Genomic DNA, 22,814 nt, shown 5'->3' with positions numbered 1-22,814 from the left:
GCCTGATCGAAGCTAACAACCTTGGTAAGCAGATTAGGGTTCTTGATCCTCAGTTTACGAGGAGGGAAATTGAATAGTCTCACAGTTTTTAAGGAGTATAAATGCGAATTAGGTTCGATATTATCCGTATGGCGATAATTACATTCGTAATCTCTTTTATTTATATTAAATAAGGTGAATAAATAAGGAATGACCAAAATACCCCTAATTTGACTAGTCAACCATATATTAACGAAAGGAGATAGACGGATGTTAATATTTTGGACCAAAGACGCAACAAAATAAAAACTTTAGACATGTGGTGTTAGACCAAATATTTTTGGACAAAAATGATAATTTTGAGCAAACACTACACCAATTGTAGACTTTTGTCAAATTGAAAAACTGACATGGGAAATGAATGCAAATTAAAAGGGGAAGTGGGCTATGTTGGGCTTGGGCTCGTCCCTAGTCCGGTTGGTGTTCACAAAACTTCTGTAAAGTTGATTAGAGACGACTTCAGACGAGTCAAACGTCCGTACACAACTACCACACTACACACAGTTTGTTGATTCCTGTTGATCTAAAGAAAATCCGGAGTCAGTGCATGAACTTGGTGCTTCCTAACCTTATGTGAAGTTGAGATTTGGAAAGCGGGAAGATAAAATGAAGAAGATGAACCAGAAGAGGCATACAGTTTCTTCGACAAATTCTTATCAGCTAGTAGCAATAATTTCATCGATGTCATCTTTACTTATTCTTCTCCAATGATGTTTCCTCTCCTCGAGTCGTCCTGGTAATTTTCTGTTTTTTGATATTCATATCGTGAACCCTCCCCTAATATGCTTGTTCTTTGGAGTCACATTGGGAATGTTGTTAGTTTAATTCGTTTTACGAATCTAGAATTGATTTTAGTTTCTGATTTGTGATCTTCGCCCTGGTCTGTACAACGCGTATAAATGTTATTTGTACTGGAATGTTGGAGTCCATCAATAGCCAACTTCACGTAGATATTCCTCCGTGACCCGATTTAAGAGTTAATTGATGTGTATGAATGGTCAGTCTTGCATGACGATTTAAGAATCGCAATAAGGAATCAAGGAACAACGAAAACGTATTGTTCCATTACAGTTTAGTGGTAGGATTAGAGTAATTTTTGATGATATTTGTAATTGATTTGTGCTTTGAATTGCCCTCCCTCTTTTATGCCTACAATTTTTTAACCTAATCGATTGTATTGCTTTAAAGTTCATGTTTTTGGCACATCAACAATGATTTTTGAAGGTTTTCCCTTTGTTCTTGGTTGACCAATGACCATCCTTGTCATATTCATTTGATCATTCTTTCAAATAGATAATTCTATAAACACAAATTTAGATGTCTTATAAAATCAAGGAACACAATCTTGTTTATTCTGAAACAAGTTCTTGGTCAACTGCAAGTACATTTTTTTCGTCAAAAACAAGAACATGAAATGGCATTAAATTTTACAGATATGATATGTGCTGAAGGGGGGCGAATCTTGGAGCAACCAGTAATGTTATTCCTGGTAAGTACTCTGCTAATACACAATTGTCTTACCTCTTAAAATTAATGAAAAGAACAAGAGAAAACCCATGGAATAATTTAACAAGACTAAAAAAATACATATATGTATGTTTGAACAATTCGAAGTATAAAGTATTAGCTATGATTAGTTGAAAAAGATCTTAAACCCGTTGTTTGATTTAGAATCACCAAGAAAGATAAGAACTAGAGTCACCAGCTAGCTGGACGGCATGTAACCAAAACAAACTTTAATAGAATAAAAATCTATCAAGATTCAAATTTCAAAATACGTCTTATCCAATTAAATCAATACACCAAAAAGAATCATTTCCTCCATAGATCCTTCCCTTGAACTCTCCGCCAAATCTTTTGTAAATAGCCAATAAATCCAAGAACAAAAGACTATAAGAATGAAAACACAAAACCTCCAATAGCCTTCCACTGTATTCTTTAGTCTTTACACACCATATGGGAGGTTCAACAAAAGAGAAAGGTGTGCTTAAACTAGTGCATCCAGGTAGACATGTTGAGTATCACAGAAGCTCAATCACAGCTGCTGAAATCATGAGGAAGAATCCTAGACACAGTATCACTCGCCCTGATTTCTTTAAGAATCCTTATATAGTTGTTCGCCCTGAATCCATTATGGTTCCTGGTCAAGTGTTTTACATTGTCCCAAACAAAACCGTATATAAATTGGTCAAACATAGAAGAAGTCAACTCTCTTCACATCCAAATGAGTCTCCAAATCCAAACACTAGTGATCATAATCAAGCTTCCCAACAGATCTCACCATCAAAATCAATGGCAGGAAGGACACCTATTTCTGAATACAAGTTTCATGATCAGGAACAAGAAGGATCAAGTTCTTGTGAAGAAAATACGTTGGATGATGATGATGATGATGGTGATAGTTTGACTTTTCAAGCTAGAGACTATTATCTAAATAGAAATGGTTCAGCATGGGGAAGAACTGCAAACTATGGTCAACAAGGTACCAATTTGAAATCCTGCATGAAGAAGGAGGGCCGTGTTCGGGTATCCCCAAACCTAAGGGTGACTTTTGACTTTAGTACAATCATCCAATATTATTGGAACTGAACTCCCCATTGTTGAAAACGTCAGTTCTGTGTGAAAAAGGCATGAGATCATAGTCTTTATGTTCTGTGAGGTCATAATAGTAGAACAGAACAATTCATGCTTCTTTGGATCATAAAAGTTATAATATTGAGTTTTATGGGGTGTTTGGTTTGCCAAATGTTTTTGGAATGAATTTGGTTGGCAGGAAATTGAATGGAATTCGATAATAAAAATTGGATAACTTATAAGTTTTTGGTTATAATTACTTTTTCTATTTCTATTATATTCCAGTATCTGTATAAATGAGGGTATTTTTAGTTTTTTAATAATGAAAGGAGGAACGGAAATGAATTCCTTCCACCTTCCCTAACACCCCGTTCCCGAGTTCAACTTAAGGAGAGAAAGGAAAAGAAATGGGTGGAAATGAGAAGAAAATAAAAGAAATTGGTGTTCCCGAGTTTCATTAAAGGAGAGAATTGGAAGGAAGTGGAGGGAAATGGGAGGATCACTTTCCCTCCTAACTTTCCTTCCGATTTGGGAGGATTTGGAAAGATATAACAAAATAATTCATTTTCCTTCCACTTCTCTCCAACTCGGAACACAAAAGAAAATTTTGTTTTCTTTTCCTTTCTCTTCTTTTCTCTCGTGACTTTCTTTTCTCTTCTTTTCTTTTGTTAAACTCGGGAACGAGGCGTAAGGAATGGTGAAATCCATCAAACACGCCATAGAATGGAATGGAATCTCGAATTCCAGTTCCATCGGATTTTGCTAGAATCCTCAAACCGAACACGCCCTTATACAATATTTGAGAAACAAAATACTATAAACATAATCGAATTATATATCAACTCTAAATACGTACTTTTATTAAAAAGTAAAAAACAAATATTCCTAAACAAATTGCTTCATTCTGTTCTGACTGTTACCTTAGAATCAGTTCTTTGTGAATTCCTGGATGGAGATGTTGATCTGGATCCCCTTGAAGAACTATGTCCAAAAAGATTAAATTTACTGATTTTCTTGGAAAACGAACTCATAAATTTACGTGAGTTAGACTTTTCCATATTCCTCTTCATACAAACATGCTCTTTTTCCAAATCATTCAATCTCATTCTTAACCGAGTCAATTCAAGTTTAAGCTCCCGGTTTTCTCGCCTGAGTGATGCATAGTTATCCTTTGGAGACATCGCAGCACTGAGAGCACCACTGTTGATCCGCCATGACTGGTGGTGCACTGGCGGCGGCTTCTGGTGGTCACCACCACCTAGGTCAGAGCAGTATAAGGCGTTTCTAAGTCTTAATTGCTCGATGTATAGAACTTGGACGATTGATTGAAGTGGCAGGCGATCGTTTTGTGCAGCATGTGCACCCGCTTCTGGTGACAGTTTCTGGAAATCGATTAATTTGCAGAGCTTCTTTTTCTCAGCTTCTGATAAACCCTGATGAGCCTACATGCAAGTTTTGTTTCTAGAATCAGTTCAAAGTTGTAACATTTTTTTATAAAATAATCGTGTTAGTAGTAATTAGCATGAAAGTAATTTTAAAAAACCTCTAATAAAATATCATTAAATTTTTATATAACTTAATACATTTACCCTAAAGTACCGAAAGAGGGAGCATGAATAAATACCATTTAAACTTAAGTTGTTTTAAAAACAAACTATTACAATCCTAGGTGTGATACCCATATATTACATGAGTTTATTTTAAAAAAATTAAATAGGAAATTTTAACAATTTGAAAAGTTTGAATTTATATAAAAAATAAGAATTTTTTTGAATTATTAAAATTAATGAGGCTTTAATGTATTGAATACATTACATATATAAATCATTTCTAATAAATACCTTATATATATATATATATATATATATATATATATATATATATATATATTACATATTAAATGTGAAATTTTAATTTAATAAAATAAAAAATACAATAAAATAACAAGTAAAAAATAGAAAATTTAAAAATTCTAGAAAATGTCATGTGTCCAAATGAAAGAGAAGAGAACATGTGGCAAAAAAACCTCCATTAATTAGAGTAGATATAATAATTAAAAAATTGATTCATGACTAATTTCAGTCCGGTGGTTCAGGGGCGTTTGGGATTTTGCTTATATAACTTAATAAACATTATTTTTGGTAAAGTGCTTGTTAGCTTATGTAGCGATAAAAATGAGTTTCTTAAAAAGTGTTTGGATTACCTTCAAAAAAAATTTAATTGATAAATTTATAGTCATTTAGGTTAAGAAGTTATTTTCAAAAGTAAATAGCATGTGACTTTTTAAAATCTTTTTTTAGGATAATAAAAGTTGTTTTCAAAAACACTTTTCTATTTTCCAAATATATATATTTTTTTGAAACTTATAGGCTTTTTGAAAAGCTAATAAGTCAATAATCAATTTTCAAAATCCTGAACACCCTCTTTTAGTTTAAGAAATAAGATTAATTTAAGTCCGGATTGACTATATGAGAACTCTTTTAGTTTAAGAAATAAGATTAATTTAAGTCCGGATTGACTATATGAGAAGTAGTTGTCCGTTGTTGGTTAGGAAGATTGACCATCAGTCAAGTCTTTTTAGGAAATGTTTTGGGTAACTGAGAGTATTTGTGTCACCATGAAAAGGGGGACAAAGACTCGTCGGTACAAAAGACGTAAATACCCTCCTTGTTCTTATCATAAAAAATAAATCTACGAGTATTTGAACTAGATTCTTTGTGGAATCAAAAGACATACCTTAAGGTAAACATCAATGGATCGATAAAGTCCATCATGGACGGTCCGAGCATGCGCGGGTAAACTCTCTGCAACGGCTATAAACCTAGAAAGTTTAAGATTTGCATCCGGCGCTATTTCTGCAAGATAATTATCAACCAACTTCGAAACCTTAAACAAAGCCGTTTCAGATGGCGAATCAAGACCATCAGATCCAAAACCCGAACCATCTTGATCATCATCATCGTCATCATCATCACTCTCGTCTTGTTGCGCAAAATTAACCAAAATCCTATGAACCGTATCCACATCAAACAACGTATCACCAGCATGCCGAAAACTTGGTATCAAAAGATCATCAAGTGTCGCTATATCCAACAGTGACCCAATTCGTCTCTCGAGATCAAGCCGACTAGCAACTGTACAATCAAGCATCACCGCACTTCGAAGCAACCCGAAAAGAAAACTTAATGGGACCGCAAGTTTCTCAACTGGAAGCAAACCGACAATCGTCTCGACTACAAGTCGTTCGTGATCACTCATTCCACCATTCGGCTTTTTAGTCAACTCTTTTTGTGCATAGTTCATAAGCGATTCACCAATACTTTCGGGTCTCACCCCACGGCATTTCATCGCTGTCATAACTCTTTGGTACAAATCAATTCGAAGAACAGATAAATCTTTAATCCACCAGTCCAATTCACACTTTTGTCGACTCATATGTAGTCTTCCCGAACTACTATACTCCAACCTCGAAAAACTAGATGCGATTTGCTCCACACACGCTTTCGATGCGATCGCGTCGATGCATCGCGTAACGATTTTGAGCTCATCGGCTTTCGGAAGTAAGTTTTCACATTGTTGAAGAACTAAAACCGACATTTCGAGATTCTGGCAGACAACATGGTTTAAATACTCGTCGGCACGCGATCCGAGGTTGTTGTTCGAGTAATCCTCAGTCATTTCAAGGTATTCGGAAACACAAATCAGCTGTGCGACGTTCGATGGTGTTATCTCGAAATTGATCCCATAACAAAATTTAGCAGCGAGCTCGAATGTTTCGGTGCCTCCGGGTAGGTTTTGAAGCGCGATTCGTGATATGACCGAGTCTCGGTTTTCCGAAACTGCTTTCCGGATTTGCCCGCTACGGGAAACGAGAGGAAACTACAGACAAACATGGATCAGATGCAGACAGTCTTACTTCACATAGGCAAAAGTCGAATTTTATGACAAATAAGAAAACTTACCTTATGTAATGCGAACGCGATACCGTTCACTTCTATAGTTATATCACTCGGGACATCGCGAAATATCCTGTAAACAATATGATTGGATTGTTATATAAATTAGAAACATAAAAAACATGAGCACCATGAAATTAACCAAATTGACGAACCACTCGTTATAGCTGTGACGAGAGCTCTTGGCTAACGTGAGCTGGGGGTGGTGTTGGTCCATGGATGGCAGAAATGTAGAGAAAAGATCCGGAGAAGATGAGTAATTAAGAATTCAGGAGATCTATTAGTGTGTGTTTGTGTGGGGTTAAGTTCGATAAGAAGTGAGATGGAGAGAGGGAGACATAACCACAGTTGGAGATTTTGCTGTTTTCTGCCCATTTTTTTTTTTGTCAAAATATGCAAAATCATGAGGTTGCTATCGTCCAAACCAGTTGGCCTTTGTAGGGTCGTACTTTTTAATACAAGATCATAAATTAAAAACTTTCCTTCTCCAAAATCAGTTGTAACTAGTTTGCAAATTTTGTCACCTTTCATAGACTTTTGAGTAAGTTACACATTTCGTCCCAAAAAATTTCTTTTCTGTCTTTTTTTATTTTGCAGTTTTGTTCCTTATTTGAGGTTTTAGTATTTATTCCAAGTAAAATCACTATATTTGCCAAAATCAATTGTACCTGGATACCAAACTTAGTCATTTACTTGGAACAAGGACTGAAATATTACAAAAACCACATATAAGGATCAAATTTACAAGGAAATATTTTTTGGGATAAAAAATGTAATTTACTCTTAAGTTTTTGCTTTTTTAGTTCTTTTATTAAGAACTAGGATGTCATGGTTTTTCTATGAAGTATTATATACGTATATTTAAGTAAGTGTTGAAACCCAATGAAAATTTCGAACAAATAAAAGGCGATCACGTTTATATGTTTTTTTTTCTGTTCAAAATCATGTTCAATCAAAGCAAATAAAGAAAGGGAGAAAATGGTAATCATGTTGTTTTTAGGAGAGAAAAGTTAAAGAGGAAATCAGAAAATGTTAAAAGATGAAAACAAAACGGGAAGTAAAGGTTAGGTTGTTATTTGGGATTTGACATATTTCAACTTATCCTCATGGCTCATCGTAACTCATTTTGATACAAATTTCCTTTTTATTTCTTGTAAATATGTCGAAAATATTTTAGAAGATGATATTTAATTGTTAGATTTTATGAATATTGTGGTAAAAAGCTACCGAATTAGGCGGTAAATGAAATTCTACTGTTTGTCAAATCTATTGAACATGAGATTTTTTTTTCTTTCTAAAAGAAACAATGGTATAAAATATGAGTGGCTAATGAAAATAAACAAATTCCTCATAATTTATTGAATAAGACATCAGCCTAACAAGCTTATTTAGTCGCAAACAAACAGAATTTTGACAATATCACATGATGTTTAAATTGCCTAACAAACTTATTTACTCATAAGCAAACACAAATTTGAAACTATATATTTAATTTTTGTAGGTGGGTGGTGGGCCCTATGATTCTTATGTTACATATAGAAAGAATTTTAGAATATACACGTAAATGTTTAGTTCTTAAAAGCAAAAATAAATATATTAAAGAGAAATTCGTTCATTGGTGTATTTTAATTTCTAGCGCATATAAATATCTTTTCAAAAAAAAAAAAAGGTGTTAAAAGCATAGATTTAAATTGAAAAAATGACAAGGAACTCCCTCATAGGCTCATACTACAAAATCTCGATTTTCAAGATCGTTAAAGCATAGTCAAAAACGTCATTACATATATGTGCTTTGACAATTTGGAATCGGAACAATTTTTCTTCAAATGATGCCTTTCACCACTAATGAAGGAAAGTATGCTAGTAAAATTTCCAAAAAGAAAGTAGGGAGTAAAAGGGAACATTTTCAAAAGTAGAAGTACGCTAAATGACATTTCTGATAAATTTAAATGATTTCCCACCCAACTGCGAATGGGCTAGCTGGGCTGGTAGGGACATGTTGGATCATTGGGCCCCTTTGAGGCCTCACGTTAATTATACCGTGGGCCATAGTATCATGACTTCTTCCACTTCCACCACATTATTATTTTCTTTATTTATCTTTCTACATTTATCTTTTCTCCATGTAAATAAGAACAAAAAGATTTATTTGGGACAAAGTCAAAGTCAATCAAATCTCACAACTACATGTTTTCCTTTCAATTTCAAGTATGATGATGCATCAAGCCAATGACCACATGTATCAAGCATTTGATTTCATTTTTAACATAGAAGATATATGCATAATTTAAAAATATTTGAATCATTTTTATCATTTTAATGACACTTATCAAATGGATTAGGTGAGAGACAATTTCAACCAATATCATTATAAATAGGTCAAGTTTATGTGTAGATTAGATTAACATGTCAAATATGTAAAAAGTATAAAGTTAGTATTTATGAGTTAATCATAAATTGTTACACTAGGAAAACTGTTGATATATGCAAACACACAAATTGCACACGTATGCATGTGTAGTCACGATCGATTTATGAATGGCTAACTTATCTAGACATGGATATGGATACTAACCGAAATCGGGTATGATTAAGTTGATCTCAACCATGGTTACAACTTGCATTGAGCAGGATGGAGAAAAAGGACTACTCCATCTAGTGTACTCCATGTATCATGATAATTGCTTTTATTTGAAGATAGCATATCTCTAGACAAAACAGGACTTGTTGCTTTCATCAATACAAATGACCAATGAAAGCATTATAATTTATGAAAGTAACACTTCTGTTTTGGTATGACCACATAATATGTACACCACATGTTTTTGGACATTGGTCCATTGTCACCATTAATTTGATAATGCCATTATATACTCACTTATTAAGTAGATAAATCAACTATTATTGCTTTGATAATGCGATCATGTACTCACTTATTATCATCTCCATGAAATAATTACTGATTCAAATCATTTGTAGTTCTTGCACTTTTTTCAAGATCATTACGAGAAGTAAAAAAAGAAATTGTAATATACTACCGCATACACGTGAGCATGAAATCAATGAAAAAGAAAAACAAAATCTTTATACACTAAAAGAAATGTGAAACAAGAGAAATGACTAGTTAGGGTGATCGATTATGATAGGAACTCAATAACTAGTCTTTGTGCATTGATTGTTTCAATTGGTTAGGAATTGGCTCATTTCAAATTTCTATTTGTCGGTCTACCTTATACATACAATATTTTCATTTTTAAACCTGTTTTTATTTATGACTGTCTAAACACTTATAAATCACAATAAAAAACCAAATATTATAATTTTCTTGAAACAAGTATTATGAATAAGATAGTTAAAGTCACATCTATTTGTTATACACATATACATAGATAACAAATGGATAATGGTAAGAAAAGCAAAAGATATTTATATAAATTTGTGAAATAAAAAAGAAAGGTAAGGGAAATCATGCAAGCAAGACTTTTTTCATAAATCATAAGAGTCGCACCACATAGCTTTGACTTGGAATACTTATAGAGTATAATACAAATTTAGGATTAGATGCCATCATCATAGTCAAAGCTCAAAAGGTGTTTAAAAAGAGGCGTGTTTGTATTTTCTTCATTCACAAAGGGCCAAAAGTGCATAGTCTGATTATCCTTAAAAGTGGCATTGTGTGGAATTTTACTTTAGCAATTTATTGATTGATGAACGTTAAAGAAAAAGAGATAATGTCAATCAGGGCATGCGCATGCTTTTGTTTTTAAAATAATTAAAATATAACAATAAATATACAAACAAAATCACTATTCTATTCTATAATATGTATTAATGAAATTATATTGATCGTATATCTAGATTCATTTTAATTTTATTAATCAGATTACTTTGGATAATATACTAATTGTTAAGAAACTTTGAATCAACAACTAACATTTATATTTACTATAGCTGTGTGTGATGACAATAGAGACCCTAACTCATAAAACAAAACATAAAGAATCCAATTTATTTATATCGTAAAAATTACATTAACAATTATAAAAAGAAATACTTTTAAAAACTTCTATAGACATATTATTATTGTTATTCAAACGAAAACAAGACCCGGCCCAAAAACAAGAACTCTACAATCCATCCCCTAACTAACTGCAAGACAACAATTAATTTAATTCATTGGCAGTGCACACTCCCATTAAAAAATCTTCTACTGTCATCACATCTACAACTTGATTATGAGTTGTTTCCTCTCTTCTCATAACCTCTTGATTGCTCCAAGCACACGACACGTCTTTCACTTGATTCACCATGAAGAAAGCTGCTTTTACGTCCAATTTATAACACCCATGATCATTGTGACTAGAAGTTTTAACCAATAAGTGTGAATTTCGCTTCAAAAGAAGTTGTTTTGGGATGTTTAGTTATATAACCAGGTAAGGCGAAGAGTAGAATTTAAGATTTAAATGTTGTTATGATGAATACATTGATGTTTTGAACTAAAGTCCATAATGACTATAACAAGTGAATGTTGGTTAAATGTACGTTGTAAATACAAAATCCTATATTAATTGAAGTAAAAGTTGACCTTGGTGGGAAAGATGCTTGGGTTTGAGTTGATGGAAGTTTGGTTTGGTGGGTAATTTAAGAAAATGAAACCCTACCCTATTAAGGCTTGGAATTAGTCTGTTGGGCCTGAATGATTAAATGATAATTCCTTTATATTGAGAACGATGCAAGCAAAACTAATTATTATAACCATATACAATCACAATATCACTATATTCAATAGTGGTTGTCTTCCTCCCTAGAGGCTCAGACTTATTTTGTATTGTATTCCTAGATAAATAATAATATCGGTTGACCAAAATATTCATATGTGCTTGATTTTATTTTTGCATCGTTTGGGGTGTTACAGAATAATTAATTAAAGGAAATGAAAAACGCAATGTTCCATTTCCACATACACTATATGTCCGGTCCAGACAAAGCCCAAAAGACCGGTCCCACCAAAGTCTATCCAGTCAGAAAATGCATGAATTGTCTGAGTGGTGTTAAAAGGACTGCTTCTGATTTTTTTTTATAAATTAACATTATTAATGAAAAACTAGAATTGTTACCCCGCTACGCTACGCGGAGGCCAGAAGCTTTTTCCGAATCGATAAAAATATGATAGACGTAGAAAGTGCAAGGACGAAAAGCCCGAACTTTGCCCCGGACCATTTTTTTTTTCATGTTTTTATGAAAAAATATAAAAGTTTTGACTGCAAGGACCAGATGTGTCAAAATAGATAAAGAATTAAAGGGTTAGATGGTATTCGTTTGTAATACGGAATCGAATACATTAAATTGTAGAAAGTATATTAGTTCGGTAAAAGAGTAGAGTACATTGTGATTCATGCAATGTAGTCTATATTTAACCAAGTTCTTGGGTATCTGAAACATCACGACTCCTCCATCAATAGCAAGCACCTGCAAGAAACCAACATATAATCCATCAACTCAATCATATGGTTACTTTTAAGATATAGAGATAGATTATGTATATGAATCTAGTAATGTAAGTAGCTGTATGATTAAGAGCCAAAAATTCTACCAGCAACTTAAGGTTTTCTGTGAAATGTTGAAATAGATTTTCATAACGTTAATAAGTTCTTATGAGACATTTTTTAAATTTGATCCTAGTATAGCAAGGTTTGATAGTGATAAGAAACATTATAAACATTTTTGGTTCCTGTCTCCTCCCTTGAAACCCTCTACAAATCTTCTCTTTTCCCCCGTCATCTTGGTTTGCTATATTTATCTATAGTATCTATCACTATATTTCTTCCTCCCATAAACAGCTTTAAATATTTTTTACTAATTTTTTTACAACCATTCTCCCCCAGTCTGCAACTCCATATATGTTATAAAAATGATTTTTAAGATCAATTTATCTCTATTTTGAACATTACAATGTCCCTATAAAAAAAACAACAAATCATGTCATCCGACATATTTATAATGTTTCAGTCATCAATCCAGAAACAGAGTAAACAACATCTTCATCAAAACTTTATAGAAGTAAAAAGGCATGCATCAGAGTTGCAAAGACATGAAACATGATAAACATGGTGAGATAAATGAAAGTCAAACCTGGGAAACCTCAAAGTCTTCATTAAACATTAACAAATAAATGGAAATTCTTATATTTAGAACCTGGAAAATGAAACTATAAGAGTGGTAAGTAATTTCCTTATAAGAGTAAAAAAACCTAATTAATTGGATTTCATGGGCACAATTATCATCATGCATTTATAATTTATTAATAAAAAAAGTGGGAAATATACTATTTAGTAAAACATAATGTAACATGGATGATGGATCTAAATTGAAAAGGTATCTGTGTTGGATAAACACAAGAATCAGGATTCCCATACCATAAGAACAAAATAAACAAACCAACCAATATCTTAATTCTTATTTTTGAAAAGTATAGGTCCTAAAAAATGCACATAAGAAAAAAGGAAACATACCTGCTACAAACCCGAAATAGATGAAGGTAACATGTGCAAAAGTGAGAGTCTGGCCAAGAAGGGAAAGAGGAATAGGATCAGATCCTATATAGAGTAAGTTTACACTCGCTACAACAAATTATGGTATCTAGACACTGATTAATCAGAACTAATCACCTAAGACAGCAACTTCTGATAAGCTTGAACAGTAGCTTATAGTTTATCAGCATAATCTTTCAAATATTATCAGATTCAGCTTTAGATAACATCAAATTCAACATGAAACTGTTGATCTGATTAGATCACATCTGATCATCTCCAACAACAACTTCTGATCAAAACGGAAAAAACATAAATATGTTATATTTTTCATAAATTTATGGTAAAAAAAAAGTTTTCTTAATATATTAATGATGATGCTTGAAGTTATGGTCTTATAACAGGAGCAAGTTAATTTTCTAAAAAAATTGGAAGCGTACCAGTCATAGAAGAAGTCGGTTGATGAATAAACGACAAATTAGGACAAGTTCTGTGTAAAGTGACAAATGGCATGCTGTAACACATATGGGAAACTGCAACAGGTGATAAAACTTACTAAAATCTTCACTCTATGACACACATATATAGATACATAAAAATAAAAATTCGACGTTTAATTAAATCACTTGTTTATTATTTGATTCAATTCGACCCTTTCTCCTCCGTCTGCTATAATTATTCTTCAGCCAATTTCATACTGCATCAATGGAAACACAAATCAATTAGTTTGGTAACATACCACAAACCCTATCTATATTTAGAAAATCGTTGGACGTGTTGCAGTTAGATAAACTCTACTATATAATTAAAAAAAACCCTAACAGATACATCTGAATTTTACAATTTTGGAGGGGAAGTCTGTGGTCAACATATTGTATTGGTAACAACGTGGTGTTGGTGTGCAGGCTGAGGAAACATCATTAACAGATACCTGCGATGCTATATCAAACAGATTAAAACTAAAATAAGTTGAATATTTTTACGGTGTCAAAGCAAAATAGAAAGAAAATACGTATCATTTCTTAAATATTAACACAAAATTGCAGAAGAGAAGCAAGAAATACAGGTGCTGCCGTGTTGGATATAGGAAAGTGTTAACTTTGGGGTTCATTCTAGGGTTCTGGTGATTAATCTTACATGTTGTAATATCGCTTGAGTAATTTTACCCGCTTGAATAATCTAACCTGTAACTTTGGGGTTTTTATTATTCCCTTTTGGAATTTCATTACTTTCGTTAGATAAATTAATGTGAAAAAAAAAAGATTGTGAAACATAAGCCTGAAGAAATTATTATAAGAGTCCAGCTTCCAAAGTTGACATCAATATTAATATATGCCCATTTTGACAACAATTCAGAGTAATACCTGAGACTTTACTACTTGCCACCGACCTTGTTTATCCCATATTCCCAATTTGTTCCTATACGGATACATTGACTAAAACAACAAATTATAGAGGCCATTATATAGAAGAACACAAAAGCTAATGTATCTTCATCTTTTAGTCTTTTACTATAAAAGAAATGTATTTTTTGATAAGTTCAAGTCCAGCTGATGCAAAATGAATAACCAAAACAAATTAGCAAAAGATACCTACACAGATCTGAGTAAAATTAAAATCATTCTACAAAGAGTAAGAGAAACCTTACCTTGAAATCAGAAGTTGGATAAAAACTCAAGGAAAATGATCTGAGCATAAATCAATTCAACAAAGAAAATCATATTTTAGTTACTATGAAGTCGGATCCAAAGGTATTGAAACTAAAAGCATGTTATAAAAATAAGAAAAACTATACCTTTAGAGGGGAAATTAGGGCAGAAATCGATGGTGGGAATTGTTTGGACAGAAGTTTCTAGTACGGAATCCATGTAAAATCTCCAAAAGAACAGATAAAACCCGAAAAGAAGATAAAGGAGATGAGTGGGTGTGTTACGTGGAGGTGAAGATGGAGATGATGGTATGATTCCCAAATCTGCCCACACCATCTCTTAAACCAACATAAACCCTACAAGAGAATCAAAAAGCCCTAAAACGGAATAAAAATACTTGAAAACCGTAAACATAAATTTGTGCTAGGGATGAGAAAGGGCCAAACCGGACCAGAGCGGCCCGAAAACTGAAAACGCGAAGACCGAAAATCGTGAATTTTTTTACCCGAAAATCGGACCGTTTTTGGATGTATCGGGTTCGGGTTCGGTTCGGTCCGGTCCGGTCTCGGGTACTAAACCGGGTTTTGGACCGAAATAGACTTTGAAGTTGGTACAATACGGGACTTTACCTAGATCACGTGCAAATGAGGTGTCTACAAAAAAAATACAAACCTTATTAACATTTGGAACAAATAAAAATTTCACTATTTAGTATAAAAACTACACTTTTTATAAAAAAAATGCATGTTTTAACAAAAAAGAAACAACATTGCTAATAAAAAACTGCATTTTAACAGTTTTTTTGTGTAAAAAACTGCATGTTTTTATAAAAAAAAATTGCATGTTTTTAATTTTTTTTTTGCTTGTTTGAACAAAAAATAGCGTGCTAGATACATTCTTTCTTGTAAAGTGATAGGAACAAAGGTTGATCAAGATTTATAAAAAATGTTAAAATAAAAACATCAAGTTTTATACATAATGTTATATATAAATTAACTAATAATTCAATATCCTTATCTATATATTCTAAGGAGAAAAAAAATTTCGGTCCGGTCCGGGTTAAATCCCGTATTCCGGGTACGGTCCGGTCCAAACCCGAAACCCGATTAGTGGTAAAAACAAAACCCAAAAACCGGCCCATTAATATGTATATCCGGTCCGGTCCAGATCCGGTCCCGGTTTTTTTCCAGTCCGGTCCGGTCCAACGGGTCATATGCTCATCCCTAATTTGTGCCATGCGTCGACCTACAGTCAGATGCACCCTCCTTCTCGAACACCACAAGACCTCTGTGCAACTCTACCTTCAATGCCTCCCTTCGATTTTCACGTTTCCCTTGTCTCTCTCGTATCTGTCGCATACCACACAGCAGGAAGAGCATCGAACCCCAAGCATCTGACGACCATCGTTCGATCACCTTCGCCTTGCAATTCAGGTATGTTTTTCGAAGTTTGATTTTGTCTATCTTGCTAATCAGGTTCGTTTGTGATGTTGTTGACGAAATCGAAACACAAAAGTGGGAGATTCAGGTGGTGGTGAGAAGGTGTAGATAGAAGAAGGAAAAAAATGAAAATGTGGATGTTTATCATAGAGGGTACGGGCAGAAGAACTGAAGAAGAATCGAGAATCTGGTAAAAGTTTGAAAGCAGTCAAAGCGGTGGAGTTGGAAACCTTGCGGTAACCTGAGGAAGAGTATGTCATCCTCTTCCACTGAGGTGAAATGAGGCGGTGGGTTCTTGGGACAGTGGAATGACGAATGATCCAGATGAAACGGTGTATATACCGCATGAGGCGGTGGCGGTGGCTAAGTAACCATGGTGGAGTCAAAGTAACATGATGAACAGTACCTAGGTCAGGTACTGTAGCTAAGGCCACATAATTTTAATATATAGTATAATTATAATAAAAAATAAAGAAAGAAAAAGACAAATGAAGTTTTTTCCGGTCCAAATAAAGCATGATTACGGACCACTCCTCTGTGATGACCCAATTTGAAAGAAAGCCCACTAGGCCGGACCCTTTTATTTAACTCTACAGAATAAACAACATATCAATACTCGATTTTAGGAAATATACAAGTTGAACACATAGACACATCAAAACCTAGAAGTACAATTGCCATATTGAATGGTAACAATAATGCTTGAAAACTTGAATATAATATTGCTATTCATAAGGTCTGATAATGACAATTTTATTTTCGACCACCTTTCATGTAGGGGAACAGTCGTCATTTCAATCAAAACTGCACCGACACGACCTTCATCAAGAGAAGGAGATGGAAGAAAAAATTTACAGTTGTCCGTCCATTGAAAAGCATGTATAAAGCCCTATTTTTATGGATGGCATGACATGATAAGTTATAATGTGTTTGTGTTTGACGTGTAATGAATTTGGACTAGAACTGGAATCAGTGTTGATGATACAGTAACAACAATTTTTTTGAATTACTAAAAAAGGCAGAAAGAACAAGGCAAGACCCCGTTCTACATATCTCATTTGTGCAAAATATGTAAATGTCTTCCTAATCCTCATCATCGAAAATAGCTCTAAAAAACTCGTCTATTCCAGTTATATCCCGTGTATTATAATAAAAGCAACCTAAGAAACCAATTGTCATATTAATTATAGGCATATGAATCTTTAGTGTTAGATGCAAGAAATAGCATCATCCTTTTGTAAGTTGTTTATTACTATAATATCTTATTTCCATTTCTTCTAATTACATCATATTACATGAAAAATCTACCTAATTATATCAACTCCATTCAAATACAAAACAATTTTCACTGTTAGTATTGTGCAGTTTTTCAAAATATAAAGTTCTAATAAGAAAAAAAAATTTGATCGTACTAGTAGAATGCTATAATTGAGTAAAATTTTCAGAGTACCATGCCTTGATGATGAGATAACAGATAATACAATGTTATAACAAAAAGAAAATGAAAACTAAGATGCTATAACACACGAATAAATGGAAGTGCATTGCTATTTCTTGCATTTAGCCCTCTTTACTCTTTAGAAAATTGGACACTTGTATTATGGTTCGAGGACATACTAGAAAAGAACCAAAGAACCGAAGATGGTACAAAAAACTATAATAAAACATTTATTTACTTGTCTTGATTTGTTTATCTATCAAATAAAAGTATAATGTTAAAATTGCTCGGAATTGCAAACTACCTTTATCATAAATTGGGTTGAAACTCATCATGAAATTCAAAAATTCAGAGAACACAATTTTTTTAATAGAAAACCAGAGTTCAAAAATAACAAACGGAAAATTCATATTTTCAAATTCAGTGGTCATTTATTTTTATTTTTTTTCGTAAGGATGAAATATGGTTATCTGACATCTCTTTGTTTTTGGTCTAACATGAGATCCCATTCTTAAAATAAAAATAAAAATAAAAATAATAAGACTTCGTTTTTGGTCAAACATGAGATTCCATTCTTAAAAAAAAAATAAAAAAATAAAATAAGACGTGGTTAGTGAAATGCACGTTTCCATAGACCCACCAAAGCATCATTATTTGATTTCTTAATTCTTTTACATAGTCAATACCAACCGGCCGAAAGGTCGCTAACATAAATCACGTATAATCTTTATTTATTTATTTATATTCTAAAAGACAATGTTTATCTTATTATTTTGACTTTGATAATATCAAAATATTTTACACTTGCAGTACTCACTGTAGAAAACGTTGCACCAATTGGCGATTGTCTGACTCTCTTACTAGCTCTACGCCTCTACCGAATAAATACGTACAGCAAAACGATGCTAGTATATAAATACAAACATTGTTGTTAATATATATGCTCTAAATTAAACGACCACGGATAAAAGATTTTTAACTTAGGTTATCCTTATTGTGACAAAAAAAAAATCTGAGTATTCATCATCGTTATATAGTTGTTTACTAGTTATAGCACGAAAGAGAAATTTCATATACCTATATATACGTACGTGGATCTTTTCAAAGATTTTTAACACCGGTTTTCCCTTATAATATTGCTACAATATTAAATTCTGATCAGTATTAATTCATCATCGTTAAACTTAAAAGTTCTTTATAACACCAAAAAGGAAATTTTTTCATGAACCTAAATACCCATTGTTAAGTTAGAAGTAGGTCCATACCCATGTGTACGACAGTTGGAAAGAATATTTGTGCATGTGTGTGTGTATATATATGTTTGTGTGTGTATAGGTTCTCATCCATAGCAAAGCAAAGGAAAGGTTGATCGATCATGGAGTCATTAGAAGAAGATTACAGCATGTCAACTGAAGAGGAAGGGCTGCTAAAAGTGATGCAGATAAATGGGGCAATAGCTCTTCCCATGGTCATCAAAACTGCCATTGAACTTGATCTGTTTGAGATCATGGCAAAGACTCCGAATCGCCAATTCTCTTCTCTTGATCTTGCTTCTAGTCTTCCTACACAAACCCCAGAAACCCCTGGTTTAATTGAACGACTTCTTCGATTTCTTTCCAGCCAATCCATTCTCACATCAACCCTCGTTACAGATGAAAGTGGGAATTCTAAGAATTTATATGGCATGACGCCATTGTCAAATAACTATGTGCGCAATCCAGACGGGACTTCTCATGCTTCAACGGTTCTCCTTATCTATGATAAAATCCTCATCGATTGTTGGTTAGTTTTCTTTTTCTATCTTTAATTATAAAAGCATATATATATATATATATATATATATATATATATATATTACGTACATGTATCCTGTTTTCTTGTATTTATCTTTGGTATTTGACATAGGATTAGATTACTTTACCTTTATCATCTCTATCTATCTTATCTTCATTTAATTTAACCCATTTATAATTTGTTTTCAATATGCATAAAGATGATTGTGTTTGGTTAATTTGGATGTTACATATATATGATATGTTTTGGGACAGGTTTCACCTGAAAGATGCAGTGGTGGAGGGAGGGATTCCATTTAACAAGGCCCATGGAGTGAATGCATTTGAGTACCCTTCCATGGACAACAGATTCAATCAAGTATTCAACAAATGTATGTATGACAACACAACAATAGTCATGAAGATGATTCTTGGAAAGTACAAAGGATTTGAAGGCGTAAAACAGTTGGTTGATGTAGGTGGTGGTTTAGGTGCTAACCTTGAGATCATCGTCTCAAACTACCCTACTATTAAGGGCATCAACTTTGATCTCCCCCATGTCATCAAGGATGCACCTTCTTCTCCAGGTATCAATTAATTACATTTTTCATCCCTAGAATTTTACTTTTGACCGTTTCCATCCCTAACAATTGTTTTTGTACCTAAATCTTTCGGTTCTCTAGGTGTGGAGCATGTCGGGGGAGATATGTTCCAAAGTGTTCCTAAAGGAGATGTTATTTTCATGAAGGTTTTTGATACATCATACATACATACATACATCAATTTTATTTATTAATAAATTTGGCATAAATGATTTTTTTTCATCTGTTAAATAATCGAGATGAATTTTGTTTTTTAGTGGATACTTCATGATTGGGGCGACAGCTATTGCATCACAGTTCTAAAGAACTGTTGGGCGGCATTGCCAGAGTCCGGTAAGGTGGTGGTGGTGGAAGCGATCATCCCCGATGGTGATGCTACCAAGAATGATGTTTCCAAGGCGGCCATTGGTAGTGATATGATAATGTTGATTGCTAACCCTGGTGGTAAAGAGCGGACTATAAAAGAATACAATGCTTTGGCGAAAGAGGCCGGATTCACTTCTTTGAAAATTGTTTCTAGGGTTTCTCTATTTTCGATCATGGAATTCTACAAAAATGCTTAACGTTTGATTGTAAAGGTGTTTTTGAACATCTCAAATAGTTTACCTTCTCATAATACTTTGATTGAACTTTTTTTAAACATGCACTTTGTATTTTTAAACATCTCAATAAGTTGGTTACATATTTATGACATCAACTAACCTTGAAACAATTAAACTATGAAAGTAAAAAACTATGAAAAGTACATACTTCACTAAAAAAAAAGTTTACATTTTCTTTACAAAAGTTGTGACAAGCTAAATAATACTTCCTCTAGCATCATTTATAAACTTCAACTTGCTAAATTACCTTATATAAGTACGCTAAATACATCATCTTAAGCTTCGTGAGATGGAAGGTCCGGTCCACACCAAGGATATGAAGCTTTTTAGGCTATTTTTGTCCATTTTAACAATTTTTACATTTTACCCCCTCTATGTTGTGTATAAATCTTCAATTTGGCTGCAAATCTTCAAAATTAGGTTGAGTTCACACAAAGCCTGTGGTTTGGTTGAAGAAGGCATACATACAGGTTGTTTAAGTTAGGCTAAAAAACGATAGGCATGGATCAAGAAACTATATAATATATATAAGCACTACCATATTTTGGAGTCTCGCAATTCAAAGAACAAAGATTTAGTGATGAACACGAACATGAACGAAGAGGAAGAATTACTAAGAGTTATGCGAATGGTAGCAGGAACTGTTCTTCCTATGGTCATGAAAACTGCTATAGAACTTGATCTTTTTGAAATCATGGTCAAACTTACTAACCATGGGCATTGTGGTCAATTCACTTCATCAGATATCGTTTCATGTCTTCCTACACAAAACCCACAAACTCCAATCATAATCGAAAGAATACTTCGGTATCTTGCTACCAAATCGATTCTTACATCTAAATTCTTCACCGATGAAAACGGAGTCACAAAGAAATTATATGCCATGACACCAATATGCAAGTATTTTGTTAGCAATGAAGAAGGGGCTTCTTTTGCTAACTTCTTTCTATTCCAAAATGACAAAGTTGTCATTGATTCTTGGCATCACTTAAAGGATGCAGTGCTTGAAGGAGGAACCCCATTCAACAAGGCCCATGGGGAGAATATATTTGAATACCAAGCAAAAGACAAAAGATTTGGTAAACTTTTCGACAAGGCTATGTTTGGGAACACTTCTATACTCATGAAAATGGTTCTTGAAAAGTACAAGGGATTCTCAGGAGTGGAAAAACTAGTGGATGTGGGTGGTGGTTTAGGAGCAACACTTGGGATTATTCTTTCCAAATACCCTAACATTAAAGGCATCAACTTTGATATGCCCCATGTCATTAAAGATGCACCTCTAATTTGTCCAGGTAATTAAAAATTCAGAATATATTTCCTTAAATTGGGCATCTACAATTCTAGATTAAAGATTGTTTCTTGATGCTAATAGGAGTGGAACATGTTGGAGGAGACATGTTTCAGAGTGTTCCAAAGGGAGATGTAATCTTCATGAAGGTTAGTGCATATGTACATCAAAAGATATTATTTTGCACTTTAATATATATATATATATATATATATATATATATATATATATATATATATATATACATCTTTGAATAAATGACTATGCATGAGAAATTACAGTGGATATTACATGATTGGGGTGATGATTACTGCATGAAGCTATTGAAAAACTGTTGGATGGCGTTGCCAGAGGATGGTAAGGTGGTGGTGTTAGAAACTGTTGTCCCAGATGAACAACCAACAAATAATAATGGTGAAACTGATGTTGTTATGTCTAATCTTGATGGTGATATGGTGATGTTGGCTATAAACCCTGGTGGGAAAGAGAGGACTGCTAAAGAATACGAGGCATTGGCTACAGATTCGGGATTTGTTTCTTCAAAAATTGTTTGCAGAGTTAGTTTCTATTCGATTATGGAATTCTACAAGAAGATTTAGGTCGTAATTGCTAAAGGGTGCTTTGCTTTGATGAACTTATGTTATGTAGCAAATCTATTAATGAGCTTATGTGATGTTCAAAGAGAATAAAATCGTAAGATTTATAACTCAAATTTCAACATTCGAATCTATCTATGAGGAAAACAAAGCAACTCATGTAGGCAAATCGGATTTATCTGAAATTTACATCGTTATGGTAAATCTCCCTTGCACCCTAATCGGCTAATCCAATTCCGATAGATTACAGGATTCTACAGCAATTTCCCTAACATTCATCTCATTTAACGCTAGGTTTTGATGTATTCAGTATTTAAATTGAAAAT

General features: G+C 33.3%; 2 protein-coding genes, 2 long non-coding RNA genes and 1 pseudogene across 17 annotated transcripts; 3 read left to right on the top strand and 2 right to left on the bottom strand.

Moving 5' to 3' along the window:
- The first annotated feature begins 511 nt into the window (after window positions 1–511).
- On the top strand, window positions 512–17,303 carry LOC145074921 (uncharacterized). 2 transcript variants are annotated; one of them, XR_013692183.1, is made up of 4 exons: window positions 512–775; window positions 1,473–1,528; window positions 16,000–16,602; window positions 16,966–17,303. It is a non-coding gene; the product is annotated as an uncharacterized LOC145074921 (long non-coding RNA). The 2 variants fall into 2 exon arrangements; XR_013692185.1 differs by lacking the exons at window positions 16,000–16,602; window positions 16,966–17,303 and adding an exon at window positions 2,339–2,453.
- LOC145074918 (BTB/POZ domain-containing protein At5g48800-like) lies at window positions 1,761–7,478 on the bottom strand. Of its 4 annotated transcripts, none has more exons than XM_079021244.1 (5): window positions 6,725–7,478; window positions 6,576–6,642; window positions 5,350–6,492; window positions 3,534–4,055; window positions 1,761–2,353 (listed from the first exon to the last, which is right to left on the bottom strand). In XM_079021244.1, the coding sequence occupies exons 1-5, from the start codon at window positions 6,784–6,786 to the stop codon at window positions 2,348–2,350; spliced, it is 1,800 nt and encodes a 599-aa protein (XP_078877370.1). In that variant the 5' UTR covers window positions 6,787–7,478; the 3' UTR covers window positions 1,761–2,347. The 4 variants fall into 4 exon arrangements, with proteins under 4 accessions (XP_078877370.1, XP_078877368.1, XP_078877371.1 ...); XM_079021242.1 differs by having other exon boundaries at window positions 1,761–2,161; XM_079021245.1 differs by lacking the exon at window positions 1,761–2,353 and adding an exon at window positions 2,634–2,654 and having other exon boundaries at window positions 6,725–6,959.
- On the bottom strand, window positions 11,847–15,119 carry LOC145074919 (uncharacterized). Of its 9 annotated transcripts, none has more exons than XR_013692182.1 (7): window positions 14,895–15,119; window positions 13,726–14,787; window positions 13,540–13,632; window positions 13,238–13,391; window positions 13,082–13,130; window positions 12,702–12,764; window positions 11,847–12,038 (listed from the first exon to the last, which is right to left on the bottom strand). It is a non-coding gene; the product is annotated as an uncharacterized LOC145074919 (long non-coding RNA). The 9 variants fall into 9 exon arrangements; XR_013692177.1 differs by having other exon boundaries at window positions 13,540–13,796; window positions 13,941–14,787; XR_013692181.1 differs by having other exon boundaries at window positions 13,540–14,038; window positions 14,464–14,787.
- Window positions 17,304–18,857: 1,554 nt separating the features above from the next.
- On the top strand, window positions 18,858–20,639 carry LOC145073971 (caffeic acid 3-O-methyltransferase-like; annotated as a pseudogene). Its single transcript, XR_013691628.1, has 4 exons — window positions 18,858–19,407; window positions 19,674–19,984; window positions 20,081–20,145; window positions 20,257–20,639. The product of XR_013691628.1 is annotated as a caffeic acid 3-O-methyltransferase-like (transcript).
- Window positions 20,640–21,184: 545 nt separating this feature from the next.
- Window positions 21,185–22,578, top strand: LOC145074380 (caffeic acid 3-O-methyltransferase-like). Its single transcript, XM_079020768.1, has 3 exons — window positions 21,185–21,896; window positions 21,977–22,041; window positions 22,174–22,578. The coding sequence occupies exons 1-3, from the start codon at window positions 21,194–21,196 to the stop codon at window positions 22,489–22,491; spliced, it is 1,086 nt and encodes a 361-aa protein (XP_078876894.1). The 5' UTR covers window positions 21,185–21,193; the 3' UTR covers window positions 22,492–22,578.
- Window positions 22,579–22,814: the final 236 nt, after the last annotated feature.

Source organism: Lactuca serriola, chromosome 9 (genome assembly GCF_051521515.1).
Source record: "Lactuca serriola cultivar US96UC23 chromosome 9, Lser_US96UC23_V15, whole genome shotgun sequence".
Lineage (NCBI taxonomy): Eukaryota > Viridiplantae > Streptophyta > Magnoliopsida > Asterales > Asteraceae > Lactuca > Lactuca serriola.
This window is presented reverse-complemented; position numbering and strand designations above follow the sequence as displayed.

Bases quoted from the DNA above. Each gene is read 5' to 3' on its own strand.
- LOC145074918 (XM_079021242.1), bottom strand. From the start codon at position 6,786: ATGGACCAACACCACCCCCAGCTCACGTTAGCCAAGAGCTCTCGTCAC. The intron at 6,643-6,724 runs GTTCGTCAATTT...TATTGTTTACAG, and splicing joins CGTCACAGCTATAACGAGTG to GATATTTCGCGATGTCCCGA. The intron at 2,162-3,533 runs GTAACAGTCAGA...TAATGGATTCAG, and splicing joins CACAAAGAACTGATTCTAAG to GGCGAACAACTATATAAGGA.
- LOC145074380 (XM_079020768.1), top strand. From the start codon at position 21,194: ATGAACGAAGAGGAAGAATTACTAAGAGTTATGCGAATGGTAGCAGGA. The intron at 21,897-21,976 runs GTAATTAAAAAT...TGATGCTAATAG, and splicing joins TGCACCTCTAATTTGTCCAG to GAGTGGAACATGTTGGAGGA. The intron at 22,042-22,173 runs GTTAGTGCATAT...GAGAAATTACAG, and splicing joins GAGATGTAATCTTCATGAAG to TGGATATTACATGATTGGGG.